Raw genomic sequence first — 17,557 nt, forward strand, 5'->3', positions numbered from 1 at the left:
CATAGTCACTTAGTAAGGGTCTGGGTCCAAATTTGGACCCAGGTCTTCTTCACTCTAAGACTAAGGTTCTATCTGCTATGCTACCTAGCTGCCTCACAGCTATGCTGTGGCCCAGCAGAAAATGGTGGGTTTGACTCACAACAGTTAAGTAGTTCATCCACAACATTTGAAATATAAAATCTTGCCATCTTGCGAACTCATGAAGTTGATTAGGAAAATTTCCTGATTAGAATGCTGTTAGAGCTGGAAGGAAGAGAGATAATTTAGTCTAATCTCATTTTATAGATCATTCAGAGAAGCAAACTGATTTAGAAAGAACCAGGACCAACTCAGATTTCCTACATCCAATCCAGCATATTTCCCACTATTCATTAACAAGGGGGTCAGACACATAAGCATTTTGGGGAATCTTGGAGGAATCCCAAATTTATGAGTAGCAATGGAGAAGGATGGAAGAGAGGGTTGGACTTTCCTTGCTTCCCTTGCCCCTTTCAATCAATCAAGCTGTTTGTTAAGGTTCTTGGGAAACACCAAACAGCGAGATAGTCCTTGTCCTCAAAGAGATTTATATCCACTGGGGGGATCGGAAAGCAGCAGGAAAACGAATGCATTCATAGAAAAGATCGGACCACATTGAAAATAAATGCAAAGTGATCGGGATGAGGTAGGGATGGACCAAGTCCTTGGAGAATCAGTAAAGCACTTTCTTGAAGGAGGTGGCATTTTTATTGAGCAAGTGGTTTCAGGGGGGAGGCAGGAGAGCATCACAGACATGGGAACCACCTATGTCCTGTGCAAAGACACAGAGATGGAAGGTGGAATAATGTGTATGTGGAAAAGCAGAAAGGCCAATTTAGCTGGAACTTAGGGTCCATGAAGAGGAGTATTGTGTAAGCAGCCTGTAAAGATGAACCGGAACCAGGCTGGGTTTAAATGCTGTCTGTCTCCTCACCTCCATCTCTCAGAATCCCTATTTTCCTTCAAGGCTCAGCTCTAGTGCCACATTTGAGATAAAATCTTTCCCGATCCCTCCAGCTAGTACCCTCCTTCCAAAATAACCTTGTATCGATTATGTGTACTGTGTATCTATGTATGTGCATATTATCTTCTCCTGCTAAACCAGCACCTCCTTGATGGTTTTCTTCTTGTCTTGGCATCCCCAATGACTAAAGGGTGTTTTATAAATGCTTGTTGACTCATTGATTGAAGGCATTTGTATTTCTGGGCAAGGTTCCAAAATTGTGTTTCCTGTGTCCATCAGATACTTTTAGTCTTCAATATAATATATGCAATTGAAATTACTCTAGTTTAAACATATTTGAAAAAGAGTGGAATGTCCTGCCATTAAAAGTGTGTGTGTGTATGTGTGTTTGTTTGTTTTTGTTTTTTTTTTTAACAAAGAATGGTTCCCTGCATAAGGGAAAAGAGGATTTTTTTTTTGGAAATTGGGCTGATGTAAAAATAAGACACATTTTTAAAAAACTGTGCCTTTAGGGGCAGCTAGGTGGCACAGTGGATAAAGTTCTGGCCTTGGAGTCAGGAGGCCCTGAGTTCAAATCCTACCTCAGACATTTGACACTAGGTATGTGACCCTGGGCAAGTCACTTAACCCTGATTGCCTCACCAAAAACCAAAAAGTAAAAATAAAAACTGTGCCTTCAAAAAAGTCACATTACAAGGGACCTTTTTGTACTGTACTTTGCAACTTCCTGTCCTGCCTACCCTTGTCCCCTGCTCTCATCCCCATACCTTAAAAAAACTTTTTTAGTAGATAAAATAAAATACAAACAGATAAACATAATACAGATTTAAATAAACATACAAGAGGGCATAAGACTCTATCACAAAGACAGCTATGTACTTAATAACTCTAGGACTTTCTCATTGACGCATACTATCCTAGCTTTGACTTAATTAAATTGAATGAAGGACCTCCTATATGCAGAGAACATTATAGTAGAGGCTGGGAACTCTCAACAAAGATGAATAAGACATACTTGCTGTCCTCATTACCAAGTAAAGAGATAGTATACATACATGTAAATTTAAAAATGGAACTGAGACAGCTTAGTTTAGTACAAAGAATACAGGCCCAAGAGTAAGAAACGCCAGGTTGTAGTCAGCTGTACTTCTGCCACTAACTCAAACGACAAGCTATTTTGTGGGCCTCTGTTTCCCTAGCTATAAAATTAGGGGATAAGACTGTATATTCTCTGTTCCTTTTCCAGCTTTAAAACTATGATCTTATTTATTTATTTTTTTTTGGTTGGCAATGGGGTTAAGTGACTTGCCCAGGGTCACACAGCTAGTAAGTGTTATGTGTCTGAGGCTGGGTTTTGAACTCAGGTCCTCCTGAATCTAGGCCCTGTGCTCTATCCACTGCGCCACCTAGCTACCCTCAATACTATGGTATTTAATTTGAATCTAGATATGTGTGCTTATTTAAATATTGCTGTATATTTTCGCATCTCTAAGTTGTATGCAAATGATAGTAGAGATTATTTATACTGGTCATTTAAAATAAATATTAATTGGAATAGGGCCTAGACCTGTGATGTCATTGTTTGAGGGAATTTCCATATGATTGCTACCAGTTCGGCACCTTTTTCTGAAACTTACAGCCTTAAGAGAGTTGCTTAGAGCACTAAGAGATTAAGTAACTTGTCCAGTGTGTGCCGGAGGTGGGGCTTGAACCAGCTTTCTGTTCACTCTGTTATACTGACTTGAGTCAGAAGAGCTCGGTTTAGTTCTACCTTTGACACTACTGTGTCACCTTGGACAAGTCACTTAATTTCTCTGTATTTCAATTTCCTCATATGTAAAATGAGAGTGTTGGACTAGAATATTTTAAATATATTATAAAATAAATTTAATTTAATATTAATATTTAAAAAATATTTTGCTAGGGAAATACCAGCTGACTAAAATGGATGTTTTATGCTCTTAGCTATCCATAACTAGGACAGATGGGTAAGATTTGGGTAGGTAAGGGAGACAGCACCTGGGGTTGGCAAGGAATAATAATAATAATAACTCACATTTTATAGTACTTTATAGTTTACAAAGCACTTTCTTTCCAATAATTTTGTAGGCAGTGAAAATATTATATTTCCCGATTTACAAATAATAAACTGAGTTTCAGAAGTGAAGTGACATGACCAAGGTCACACAGTTTATAAATAGTCTGGATGAGACTGGGGCTTAGGTCTTCTGATTCAAAGTTCAGTATTCTTTTCTACTATGCCACTGGACCCCCCTCTAAATTCCATAAAGAATGCTGCTTCTGTATAATTAGAATCATTCGATGCATAGAAGGAGATGTTAGCAGGTTTGGAGAAAGCCGTGCATTTAGGCCTGCCTTGACATCTTCATTCATTCGTGAACTTCACTTCCTCATAAGCAGATCTAAATTTGAGAATGACAGTCCATAGTACAAAGAAGAGAAAAATGACACCAACACTTTCATGGCTTGTAAATAGTATCCTCCCAAGAGCATTTAAAGCACAAGAAGGAATTGATTTTCTGAGGGAGAAGTCTTTTTTAAAAATTCAATACACTCTCTGTGTCTCACTTGGCTCAGCAAAGCTGAGAAGGCTGACCTTTTGTTAAGGAGATAAACACCAAGAAAGAGGAATATTAAGTGTGTCTGATACATAAGAGTTTCAAGGACAACAATGAGTAGTGGAAAGTTATTGCTGGATAAAAGGAACAGGTTCCAGGAGAGGAAATTAATCAAACTGTAGACTATCTTATTTATTCAGCTCATTAATCAGAAGGGTTCCACAGGAAGGACCCTGTCCCCCTTAAGAATGACTCAGACTAGCCTGCTTTGCTGAAAGGGGAGGAAAGAAAGGTTAGAATCATCACAATAACAATTATAGTTGACATTTCCATAACATTTTATAGTTTACAAGATGCCTTCCCAGCTATAACCCTGTGAAACAGTTAGGGTTAGTGCAGATGTCAATCACCCCCATTGTACAGATAGGTTAACTTGACATTCACAGCCTAAGTGACTTGTCCAAGGTCACATAGCTAGTACCTAGCAGAGGCTGGACTCAATCCTCAAGTCATCTGACTTTATGTATTAGGCCCTTCCAGATATAGTTAACTTTGGAGTCAGAGGACCCCCCCCCCCCCACTCAAATCCCAGCTCTGTTCATTAGTACCTATGTGACTTTGGATGAGTTATTACACTGATCTGGCTCTCAATTATCTCACTTGTAAAATAAAGTGTGTTAAGGTGCCCCCTGCTATGAATATGAGTGGTTTAGCTTTGACACCTTTGCACTTCTCTGCTGACTCACCTCTCTGGTGCCCCTTTCCTGAATGGTGTTCTCTGCTGTCAGGTGGCAACTGATGTAGCAGTGAAGACTGGAATGGGAATCCTAAGGCCTAAGCTCAAATCCCAGCGGTACCCTAACTAGCCTCCAGGCCCTGAGCAAGTCAGTTAACCCCTTGGAGCCTCAGTTTCTGTTTTTTAAATGGGGGTAATAATACTTTAGCTACGGACAGGGTTTAACTTTAGCTACTCCACTGCATTGTTTTAAAGCTCTGGTGAAATGCTTTAAGTCAAACTGTTTTGTCAAACATAAAGCACTCTCTAAAGAGAAGCTATTGTCTTTACTCCAGTGTTACTTTCAGCTATTATTCCTTGCAAGAGTAAATTGGTGTATGATAAAAGGGATATCTTGAAGAAGAAAAAACTTACAAAAAAATTTAATATGGAATCTTAGAGGCTAAGACTCCTAGTAGGGGGAGGTCCTTTCAGCTCTTCCAATTCAAATCAACAAACATTATTAAGCTCCAACTATGTGCGAGGCTGGATAGCTAGGTGGCACTATAGTGCAGACTGCCAGACCTGGAGTCAGGAAGACTCCTTCCTGAGCTCAAATTTGGCCTCAGATGCTTACCGTGTGACGCTGGGCAAGTCACTTAACCCTATTTGCTTCAACTTCCTCATTGGTAAAATGAGTTGGAGAAGGAAATTGCAAACCACTCCAATACCTTTGCCAAGAAAACCCCAAATGGGGTCAAGAAGAGTTGGATACAACTGAAAAACGAACGACAAATGTGCAAGGCATTATCCTAGGTGCTAGGCATTTCCGTTGGTTCCAGGGATATAGTTTGAATTAGCAAGCAAATGAAGGAAAAACTCTTGGGGGGTACAACTGGCACCTGTCTATATGATAGGTTTCCTTCCTGCCAGGAATCCTTCCCTTTTTAAAAAAAAAAAAAATCATTTTTATTTTCAGTTCCAAATTCTCTCCTGCCCTTTCCCCTAACCCACTGAGAAGTCAAGAAAAGCAAAATTCATCATAAATATGTATAATACTGTAAAAGACATTCCTGCATAAGCCATGTCTACATACACACACATACACAGAGAGAGAGAGAGAGAGAAGAAAATATATTTCAGACTGTGCTCTGAGTCCATTAGATCTCTCTGAAGGTAGGAATCCTTCCTTTTTTAAGAGAAGTAGCTTTGTATGTTATTTCAGGGCATATAAAGACATATCTACATATCCTTGTTATTGCATGCAAACATGCTCTAATTTCCCCATCTTTTAAAAAATAAAACCCAAAGCATTAAACTTAGTTTTCGCTCAAGCTATCATCTTACATTACTCTTCTCTTTCACAACAGAACATGTAGAAAAAGGTGTTTATCTTTATTGTGTCTACGTTCTCACCTCCCACTCACTCCTCAACCCCTTGCAATATGGTTTCCATCCTTATACAGCAAAAGTGCTCTCTGACAGTGAGCTCTCACATCTCTGAAATGCCGAGACCAGTGGCCTTTTCTCAGTCCTCTTCCTTCTTGACTTCTCTGCTGCATTTGATGCTTTTGACCATTGCTTCCTCCTCCCAGAGTCTAATGTGGTCCCTTGAATCCAAACTCCACAGAACAAATCCCCTTAATAAAAGGATTTGTTGTGTAGAACTTGGACTCAGTCAAAAGGCCTCACCCAAAGACCTAGATCTCATGTGGCCTCGACACTGCCTTGTTTGGTGACACTTCTAGTTCTTCTAGTTCTTCTAGTTTCTTCTAGTCCTCTTCCGACATGCCCGGCTGATCCATCTTACAAAAGATTTTCAGTTTTATATAATTGGAATAATTAATTTTGTCTTCTACGATGCCCTCCATCCTTTGTTTAGTTAAGAATTCTTCCCCTTCATGTGCAATCTTTATTATTATTATTATTATTATTATTATACTGTGTTATGGAAATGTTTGTTTTATTCCATAAAATAAAAAGAGAATTAAAAAAAGAATTCTTCCCCAACTAAAGTTGTAAAAGATATCTCCTTCCATTCTCTTCTGTGTTGTATGTTATGACCAATAGGTTATAATCTTTTATATTTAGATCATATATTGATTTGGAATTTAATCTGGCACATAGTATAAATAAATCTAAACCTAGTTTCTGCTACATTGGTTTCTAGTATTTTGTTGACTAAGGAGTCCTTACTCCAGTAGTTGCTATCCCTAGGTTTGTGGAACATAGGCTGCTATGTTTGATTTTGAATCTTCCTCATCTGGTCTATTTCACTGGTACATTTTTAAATTTTTTTAAACCAGTACCAAATAAACAATTTTGTTTACTGCTTTATAATATAAGATCTGGCACTACTAGGTGCCACCTTCATTCCTTTTTGTCTTGTCTTATAATTTTTAAAAATATTATTTATTTTTAATATTCATTTTTAAAAATTTTGCATTCCAAATTCTCTCCCTCCCTCCAGCCCCCCACCTGTTGAGAAGATAAACAATATAATACCCATCATACATATGAAGCTGTGCAAAACATATTTCCATATTAGCCATGTTGCAAAAAAGTGAAAAAAGTATGCTTCAATTTGAACTCAGAGTTCATCAGTTCTTTCTCTGGAAATAGATGCCATTTTTCATCATGAAGCCTTCAGAACTGTCTTGCATCATTGTATTGATCAAAGTGGCTAAGTTTTTCACAGTTGATCATTATTACAATCTTGCTATTACTGTGTACAATGTTCTCCTGGTTCTTCTTACTTCATTTTGCATCAATTCATCTAAGTCTTCTCAGGTTTTTCTGCGACCATCCTGCTCATCATTTCTCATAGCTTTTCCATCACAATCGTATACCACAACTTGTTCAGCCATTCTCCGATTGATGGGCATCCACTCAAATTCCAATTCTTTGCCACCACAAAAAAATCTACCATAAATATTTTTGTATATATAGGCCCTTTTCCTTTTCCTTTTATCTCTTTGGGATACAGACTTAGTAGTGTTATTGCTGCATCAAAGGCTATGCACAATTTTATAGTCCCTCGGGCCTACTTCCAAATTGTTCTCCAGAATGGTTAGAGAAGTTCACAACTCTAACAACAGGGCCGTTAGTGTCCCAGTTTTTCCATATCCTCTCCAGCATTTGTCATTTTCCTTTTCTGTCATGTTTTCTAGTATGATAGGTATGGTGATAACCTCAGAGTTGTTTTAATTTGCACTTCTCTAATCAATAGTGATTTAGAACAATTTTTCATACAACTATTGATAGATTTTATTTCTTTTTCTGAAAATTACCTGTTTAACTTTTGACCATTTACCAATTGGGGAATGGTCTTATTTTTATAAATTTGATTCAATTCCTTATATATTTGAGAAATGACACCACTTTCATTCCTACTTTTTTCATCATTTCCCTTCAGATTCTTGTCCTTTTGTTCCTCTAGATGTGTTTTGTTATTTTTTGGTCTAGTTTTATAAAGAGGTTAGATATAGTACTAAATCTATTAGTTAATATATAGATAGTATTTTCATTTGTATTATGTTGACGTAGTCAAACCACAAACATTGGATAAATTCTCAAATTTTGAACAAGTATTCTATTTTGTCAAAGGGTTTTCCCCCTGCATTTATTGATATACTCATATGATTTTAATTTTTCATTACTAACATGACATTATATAGTTGTAAAGTCATCCTTCCATTCCTGGCATAAACTCAACATGATTATAGTGAATAATCTTTTGAAATTTTTTACATCAGTATTCACTAGTGATATTGGTTTATAGTTTTCTTTATCTCTCTTTGGTCTTCAATCCATTCTCCATATAATTGCCAAAGCAACTTTCCTAAAGCTCAGATCTGACCATTTCACTCTCTTGCTCAAGATTCTCCAATGACTCCCATTGCCTCTGTGATCAAATAAGTTTTCTGTTTTAAGTCCTGAATATTCTGGGTCCAACTTTCTTTTGCAGGTTTATTGCATATTACTTTCCTTCAAGTACTCTACATTCCAGCCAGACTGGCCTGCTTGCTATTTCTTGTACATGGCATTCCATCTCCCACCTCTTCACATTTGCATAGGCTGTGCCCCATCTCTTGAATATACCCCCTTTTCATCTGTACCTCACAGAATCCCTTACTTGAGAAGTTCAGCTCAAATGCCAGTTACTACCTTTTACGGAAAGTCTACCCTGATCCTTCCTGTTGGTGTCCTCTTCCCAATTATTTTGAATCTATTTTATGTATGTTTTGTAGTTATTTTTCTGAGTATATGTTGTTTCCATCAAGTAGAATGTAAACTCCTTGAGGAGAGGGATTTTTTTTGTCTTTATATCTCTGTGATACTTAGCAAAGGCCCTAGCACGAAGTCGATGCTTAATAAATGCTTACTGAATTGAATGATTAAATTCTATCCTGTTCACCCTCATGAGTGTTTATCTGTCTATCAGTTGACTCCTTATGTCTAGTTAAAACATGGTTCTTGAAATATGCTGTTTTATTAGTGGGACCTAGGGCTAATTTATTTTGTGTGTTTAGATACAAATCTGTGTGTATTTCAGCATAATGAAATACTTATTAAAGATCATTTAAGCTAGGTGGAGATACAATATAATAAGGCATAAAAGCAAAAATAAAAACATCAAACTTAAGAGTCTAGGTTCAAGGTCAGGCTTAATTATTTATAAGCTCTGTGACATTTTGAAAATTACTTAACCATTCTGAACGTGGCTTTCTCATTTTTTTTTTTTCAGTGAGGCAATCAGGGTTAAGTGACTTGCCCAGGGTCCCGCAGCTACTAAGTGTCAAGTATCTGAGGTCACATTTGAACTCAGGTCCTCCTGATTCTAAGGCCAGAGCTCTATCCACTGCGCCACCTAGCTGCCCCTTGGTTTTCTCATCTTGAGCATGCATTGTGGGGTTTACAATATGTGAAAAGGTTTAGTGCGTGTAATTTATTCTATGCGTGGGATATAATAATTGCTTAATAAATGTTCAAATCATGATTGCTAATAGCTAGTATTAAAGTAAAACAGCAACTTAAAGTAGGGGTGAGGACTTTTTCTTTAACAAACAATCACTGTGGCAAAAACCAGAGTCACAAATAAATGAAAAACAACTTCCATTTGTTTTACAAAGTGGAAAATGTTCTCACTGATTTTTAAAATTTAGAATAATCAATGTAAATTGTTAATTAACTAAATACACCTAATTCCAAAATCATACTTTAGATTCCCTAGTTTGGCCAGAGACAAGGGAGAGAGAAACGTTTATATTAATGATGGAGAATCAAGAGAAAATGGAAGAGAAGAAGAGATAAGTAAACTACTAGTCATAAGATGGGTTTACTTGGGCTCTGGTTTCTGGAGAAAACTATCACTACCATCTTCAATGCACAGTATCTGATTAGCCATTGTTCACAAGTCATCACCTGCTGTTATCCTGAAATCTACAGAAGCTTTTCTCTAAATGCCATAGGCACAGCAACCCATCAAGAAAATATGAAATTATTTTCTGGACCACAGAGGAGGTAACCACTTAAAAAAATAAATCAAACTGAGAACTAGAACCAGTTAACCTCTATAACTTGCTAGAAATAATAGGAGAGCTAAGAAAAGAAATATAAACAGTAGTCCTAGAAAACTAAAAGGTCCCTGAATTCTCTGAAGTTACAAAGATAATTTTGAATTTACTATTGGAAGCTCAAAGTGGTAAAGTAGCAAGACTTAAGTCAAAATTGTTCTCTACACACTTTCCTTCCTTAAACTTCCCCTGGTTGGGCTGTAGGTTGCCGGTAGCTGGGTTTCTTTTTCCTTCCCCTCCTTATAGCAGGACTCACTAGGAACAGTATCTGGAGAAGACAAAGCCATAGGACCCTGTCTTTTGTGCTTCATGTCATCTCTTCTGTTCAAGTCTATTTCCAATGATTACTATGGTAACAAGCTTTAAAACAAGAGCATGGTTTCCATTGTGGGGAAATCTCCCTGGAAAAATATTTACAGACTCCACAAGGGATCTACGCCCTGACCCTGATTGCATTCCTAGGTCCTAGGCCACAGAATGTATATTGGAATCTGTTCAATGTGGGAAAATGTGATCATTGGCATTGATTTCCTCCCTTGGTACTTTGGTCTTCTGAGGCATCCATGATCTCATCAGTATGGATATTCTTTGACCACAGATTCCAATCCCCCCTTTAAAAAGGGAGGGTAGGCAGGGGAAGATAGCACAGTGGATAGAGTGCCAACCCTGGAGTCAGGAGGACCTGAATTCAAATCCAGCCTCAGACACTAGCTGTGTGACCCTGGGAAAATCACTTAACCCTGTTTGCCTCAGTTTCCTCATCTGCAAAATGAGCTGGAGAAGGAAATGGCAAATTACTCTAGTATCTTTGCCAAGAAAACCCCAAATGGGGTCACAAAGAATAGGACATAATTGAACAACAACAACCATCTTTGAATAAAGTACAATAACCAGTCCTCCTGGACTGACCTCATTAAGGAGAAAAAATGTTCTATGGTATTCCATTACATTAACTTACCACAATTTGTTTAACCACCTCATTTGTGTACATTTAAATTGCCTCTAGTTTTTTTTAATTACATCTAATGCTGCTATGAAATTCTGAATACATAGGACCTATATAAGGAGGGCATATTTTTTGGAGGGAGGGGGTAAGGACATATGATTTATTTAGGGAACCCCTAAGAGGAAATCTCTTCTACCAATGAAGATCAGCATTAGCTCTGTCTCTAACAGTCTTAGAGATTTGTCTAGAGGCACTGAGAAGTTCAATGACTTGCTTGTGATATCTTATACCTGATATATTCCCAACTCCATAACCAACTCTCTGCCCATCATAAGTAAAATTATAGTGACTGAAGTAAAGAAAGACCTAAGTACCTAGGGAGCAACTCTTCCATCTCATTCTATACAGTGCTGCTGTGCCTTTCCATAAATCCTCTGTTGAAAATACACACATCTAATTAGTGGAAGGCTATTCTCTGGTTGTTTTAATATTTCCAGGGCACCACGGTGCCCCTCAAGGCCCCCAGTCTATTCTTGAATGTTCAATATATGTCTTGCTATCCCAATGGCATCCCAAGATTCTCGGTTATATGGCATCATTGGGAGGATACTGGTTTTAAGGAATAGGTAGAACAATGAGGTGATGGTCCCACTATCCTCTACCCTAGCGAGACTACGTCTGGAAGATCATATTTAGTTCTGGGCATCCCCTTTTAGGAAGGACATCGAAAAGTTGAAATGAGTCCAAAGGAAGGGAGTCAAAGATGGTGAAGGCCTTCCATGATGCCATATACAGAGCCTTTGAAGGAACTGGGTTAAGTTTAGCCTCTAGTGCAGTGGAAAGAACATTGAATTCAGAGCTAGAGAAGCTGGGCTTAAATCACAAATCTGCCACTTTCTACTGTGTGGCCCTGGACAAGTCACTTTGCCCCTCCGGGCCTCCATGTCCTCATCTTTAAAATAGGAATAGCAAAAGAAATAACCTCTGAAGTCTTTTCTAGTTTGAAATCTGTGATCCAGATGCAGCTTTGGTGTGAGGGATGGTGGGGTAGGAAGAGGGAGGATAACTACCTTTCAGTGTTTGGGCTGCTTTCCCCTGACAGAGGGTTTAGATCTACTTGCTTGGTCCCTAAGGACTAGAAGCCCTGGCAGTCAGCCGCAGAGGGGCAGATTTTGGCCTAATATAAGGAAAAACTTCCTAATATTTGCAACCCTCCAGATTGTCTTGGGAGGCTGTGGGTTCAATTCAGTTCAAAGAACATAAAAATGTGAGGAAGGCATTGAAGGTAAAAAAGAAAAAGAAACAAGAGCCTGCCCTCAAGGAGCTTATCTTTTATTACTTACTACATAATAGCTAACATTTATATAGCACTTACAATGTGCCAGGCATGGTACTAAGTGCTTTACAAATATTATCTCATTTGATCCTTACAACAACCCTGGAAGGTAGGTGCTATTATTGTCCCATTTACAGGTGAGGAAACTAAGGCAAACAGAGGTTAAGTGACTTGCCCAGAATCATACAGCTAGGAAGTGTCTGAGGCTGGATTTGAACTTGAGTCTCTCTGACTCCAGGCCAGGTGCTCCATCCTCTGTGCCACCTAGCTGCCTTGAGGATGTTCTTGTTCTCTCCAGTTGTTAAGACACTCTTCCTTATGAAATGCCTTTGTTTCTATTTTGTATTTATTTAAGTGTACAAGTTGTTTCTCTCCAGTATAATGTAAGTTTCTCAAGGGTAGTGACTATTTAATTTTTCTTCTGTCCCCAGTGCACGGTGCCTGATCACATAGTAGTCTCTAAATAAAAAATTGCTGAACTGAATTGAAGATATACACATGAAAAACTAGAAGGTATTAATAACTGTCGTTTATATAGCATTTTATGTGCAATCTGGCTTCAGACACTACCACAGGACTACAACTACTCTATAAATAATAGTAATAGTGATAAAAATAACAATAACATGACTAATAGCTAGCATTTCTATTGTACTTTAAGGTTTGAAAAGTGCTTTACAGATGTTATCTCCTCTATTATTATCCCCATTTTACAGTTTGGAAACTGAGGCAGACAGAGGTTAAATGACTTGCCCAAGGTCACACAGCTCGTAAGTGTCTGAACTCAGATCTTCTGATTCTTGGTCCATTGTTCTATCCACTGCTGCTTTTGTCTATCCCTAGCTGCTTTTCTTTTATCAATGATCATTTAATAAATTGATCTTTTCTCAGTCCTCCTTGACCTTTTTGTGACTCTTGAAGCTGTTGACCACACCCTTTCTTCCCAGACATTCTTTCCTCCTTTGCTTCCCCTACTGTCTCTCAGTTCTTCTGTATGTATTTGACTGTCCCATCGCAGAATCCTTTGCTGGATTGTCATCTTTTTCTCACCCATTAAATGAGTGGCCAGTCCCTCAAGACTCTGGCATGGCCTGGTGCAGTGTGGAAAGAGTATTGTCCTTGGAAATGGATGGGATTAAGAGGAGAGTGGGAAGTGAGAAAATAGAGGCAAGACTATTGATAACCTACTCTAGAAGTTTGTTTATGAAAGGGAGAAGAGATACAGAAAGGTAGTTTGATGAGATGACAGAGACTAGTGAAGTGTTTTATTTTGTTTTGTTTTGTTTGAGGGGACCTGGCCATATTTCTAGGTGGTGGGCAGGGGGAGAAGGGAGTGACTGATGAAGAGAGAAGGAAGATAAGAGAGACAGAGAGAGATAGAGATGGAGGGAGGGACGGGGGTTGCTCCAGAGAAGGTAGTTATAGGACCATAGATTTAAAGCTGAAAAGAATTTTAGAAGTCATCTCGTCTGGAAGTGTCAAGCTTAAGGCCAGGGGTTGCAGGCTACCTGCAAAACTCCTGAGTGCGACTCAAACCAAATTAAAATATAATTAGGAAATGTTTAACAAAATAAACAAAAATGCAATATAGGTAATGTTAATTTGTAGTTTTCTTAATCAATATGCAGCCTGCATGATTCTGTTTCTGTTTGAGTTTGACAAATCTAGTTTTCCAACCTTAGATAAGGAAACCGAGGTCTGGAGAGGTTAAGTGATTTGCCTCAGGTCACACAGGTAGTTAGTAGCAGGGCTAGGATTTGGCTCCAAATCCAGTGCTACCCACCCACCCACCCTTCAACAAGATAGGAGAAGATGAGAACTGACACCATGGCCTTTGGGAGGAGAAGGGTTACTTCTTCACAAGACACTGAAGCACAGAAAGAGAGGATAGGGAAGGATGAAAAAGCGGTTTTACATGTGAAATAGTGAGAAGAGAGCACTCCGGGCCTCCCTAGTGGGTTTCATGTAGAAACTTCTTGGGGACGTTACAGAGGGGACTCTTCTCTTGCGACAAGTGGGTCTCGATCCCGTCTGAAGTCCCTTCCACCTCTGAGAATCAGCAATCCTCACCCTGGCTCTCCCACTAACTGTGCAGATCACTGCTGGCCCAGCAGGAGGGATGCTCCTCTCCAAGGGCACATTTCCTCATATGTAAGGAGCATAATAACAACTGTCCCACATCCTTGGGGGAAGGGGAGGGAGTGTGGTGTCATGAGGATAAAATGAGATAATTGCTTGAAATCCTTCACCAAGTCTGTGTCTTCGGGGGCCCTGGTCCCTGCTTCCTGTAGCTCACCAAGAGCAAAATCATGGAAGAAGGCCAGTGACTTTCAAAGTCATGGTGGTCTTCCCTTACAGTGTTAATCCTGTCTTCCAATTTAAGGCTGGGGAGTCAATCCAGGGACTAGCATAGATTGCCATTTAAATCAATGGCAAGGACATTTTTTAAATGAATAAAGAGAATATTAGATAGAATTCAAGCCAAATGATAGAATTAACTAATAAAAAGAACAGAAGCTTTTGCAATACTGTCCACCTGCTTTTGCCAGTTGGTTCCCGTTGACCTCCACAGTAGGTCTTCAGGCTCCAAGGACTGCCTCCCTGAGGGCAGTGGAGGAATAAGCTTTAGTAAGAGCCTTCCACCACCACCTCTGGCCCTATCTCAACAGGTTTCCAGTCAGGAAGTTCTTATTAAGTACCTGCTGTGTTCTAGGCACTGGGGAGCCAAGGACAAAGACTGAAGCAGTCCCTCTTTGCAATGATTTTGACTCTTTCAAGACCCTTTCCATCTTGGTTTGACCCTGTGACTTCATAGTTAAGGGTTTCCATTTTTCCTGCCTCCTAGTAAAATAAAATCCCTGTGATCTAGGGCTATGTTTTAGTTATCCCTTCCTCCCCCATAACACCTAATGGTGGCTTCTGCACACAGTAGGTACTCCTTTTCTCTTAACTTTTCTTAGCAGGTACAGCAGCTAGAGAGGTTTGAGCCCTCACCCTGGGCAAGGCCCTAACTTGGGGGTTGTGGCAGGTATAGGGATGACAAAGACAGTTGTTGACCTCAAGGAACCTTTATGAGTGTTCCTCGTACCTTACTGTAGCAGCTCATCATGTATACTTATGTGTGGCCCGAATCCTGGTCACGGAGATAGTACTTGTCAGTCTGAGACTGAGGAGACAAGTCATCAAGGGGATTTGAGTGAGCGCATATAAAGGAGATTTGACCCATCATAACAATGAGGCCTGTAGTCTCAGCTACCTATGAAACTTCTGGTTGAGACCTACCCTTTTTTTTTCCCAAAGGCTTGCCTATTTCACGAATTTTTGTTGTTGTTTGGTCATTTTTCAGTTGTGTCTGATTCTTCATGATCTCATTTGAGATTTTCTTGGCAAAGATAGTAGAGCGGTTTGTCATTTCCTTCTCCATCTCATTTTACAGATGAGGATGTGGAAGCAAACAAGGTAAAGTGACTTGCTCAGGGTCACACAGATAGTAAATGACTGAGGCCAGATTTGAACTCAGGAAAATGAGTCTTCCTGACACCAGACCCAGCACTCTATCTACCTAGAGCTCTGACCTAGGCTCTGATAATGTATTATATAATATAGCAGTGGATATGTCATTGGAATTAGTCAAAGGAACTGGGTTCAAATCCCAGACCTTCCACTTACCAGTCATATGACCTTGGGCAAGATAACTCAACTTTTTACCTATTTGCAAAAATGGGAATAATAGTACTTTCACACCTGTCATATGGAGTTGTTGTTAAGGCATTATAAAATGATATAAATGTTTTTAAATGTGTTTATTTTTTAACAACAATAATGATAATTAGAAAAGGTTCATGACTATCTTTTCTACAAGAAGACCAATACAAATGAATGAATTGAACCAGTCATTATCGAACATTCTATATATTCCAAAGTTATTCTCCATGGGGTATCAGACAATAGCAACTGCTTCAGGAAATGAACTTTTGTCAGCCATAGGTTATGAGGGTGGATAATTACTGTAGCCGACAGATATGCCTTACCTAGGGACATAGTCCTATGGGAACCATCACCTAGCAGAGAAAGAACATTCCAGGAGGAGCATTAATTGTACCCACTCACGTGGAAAGGACACCTTGGTGCTGTAACCTCCAAGTATCCACCAGTAGGTTCATGTGGCATGCTAGAGGTGCTGACGAATTTGTACTAAAACACAGCGTGGTATAGGGGAAAGAGCACTGGACTTGGAGTTATGAGCATCGGTTAAAATCCTTGCTGTGACATTTGCTAGCTGTGTGACCATGAGCAGATAAGGTAACTTCCTGAGCCTCTATTTCCCCATCTATAAAATGAGTATAGTAATAATTGTACTACCTACTCTTGAGTATTGTTGTGAGGAAAGGACTTTGTAAGTCTTAAAGGACTGTGGAAAAGTTACTATGGAGAGACTGATGATTTAATTGCTATGGGTCTGTGCACAGTACTAATTGCGCATCTTCCTGTCTCTCCCAGTGCCCTTACAGATCACCCTTCCTGTTCTCCCTCTCTCTGGGCTAGGCCTGATTTGGTTCCTTTTCTCACTGTCCACTCATCTTCACTAGGATTTTCATCCCCAAGAAGCACCGGCAGCGTTTCGACGAGGTTGTGTCTCAAAGTCTCATCAGCAAGCTCTGCCGGACCAAGAGGGAGCAGCAAACACACCGGCTCCGGCGCAGCCGCAGCGAGGACCACCCTGAGCGCCTGATGGTGTCTACACGGGCCAGCTCAGTGCCACGAGGCCCAGAAGACGCGGGGAAGGGACTGAGGAAAACCACCTCTCTCATTGCCAGCAGAGTAAACTCAGGTGCTGCCCGCAGGTAATGAAGGCTTTTAACTGATCCTCAGGCTCTGCTTCTCCCTGGGCGTGGGGAGGTGAGATGATGGGAAGATGGTAGCGACGGGCGCCGAGGGTGGTCAGGGAATATGTATATCTACTGATTCCGAGCTGTGGCAGGAGATAAAGCAGTTTGGGTGCTGGGCTGGACTGAGAAGGAAGGGAGCGATAGGAAGGCCTGCTGCTGAGAAGTATTGAGGCCAGAGGTAGAATGGACTGTGTTGAGTTAATGGACACCCAGCTATGTAAGGTGGTAGTGGGAGAGGAGGAAGATGGATTAGATGACCTCTTAAAATTTCTTCCAGTGCAAAAATTCTGTATTTCTGAATATAGGTTCCCATGAGTGCTTATTGTTTCCAATATAATGGTGTAATGGATTTCTTAGCTTTCTGTAGAGTTAGCTAATCAGTCTAACCCATCAAATCATGGCCCAGTCCATATATACACATGGGATCACATGCACACTTATGTATGTGTGTATGATTGACTTCTAAAGTGACTTCTCCAACCTTGACTTCAAGCTTGAGTTTCATTTCATATTTCCAAGTAACCTTGGAACATC

The 17,557-nt window shown here is 39.6% G+C and overlaps 1 protein-coding gene across 1 annotated transcript in view; it reads left to right on the plus strand.

Annotated features, from left to right (window-relative positions):
- The window catches only part of GRID2IP (Grid2 interacting protein), a 134,338-nt gene that overhangs the window by 51,715 nt on the left and 65,066 nt on the right, over positions 1-17,557 (plus strand). Inside the window, exon 4 of the mRNA XM_027859739.1 lies at positions 16,724-16,978. Within this exon, the coding sequence (XP_027715540.1) occupies positions 16,724-16,978 (255 nt within the window). The remainder of the gene's footprint in view (positions 1-16,723; positions 16,979-17,557) is intronic.

Source organism: Vombatus ursinus, unplaced genomic scaffold (assembly GCF_900497805.2).
Source record: "Vombatus ursinus unplaced genomic scaffold, bare-nosed wombat genome assembly UNPS02014171.1, whole genome shotgun sequence".
In the NCBI taxonomy this organism is placed as follows: domain Eukaryota; kingdom Metazoa; phylum Chordata; class Mammalia; order Diprotodontia; family Vombatidae; genus Vombatus; species Vombatus ursinus.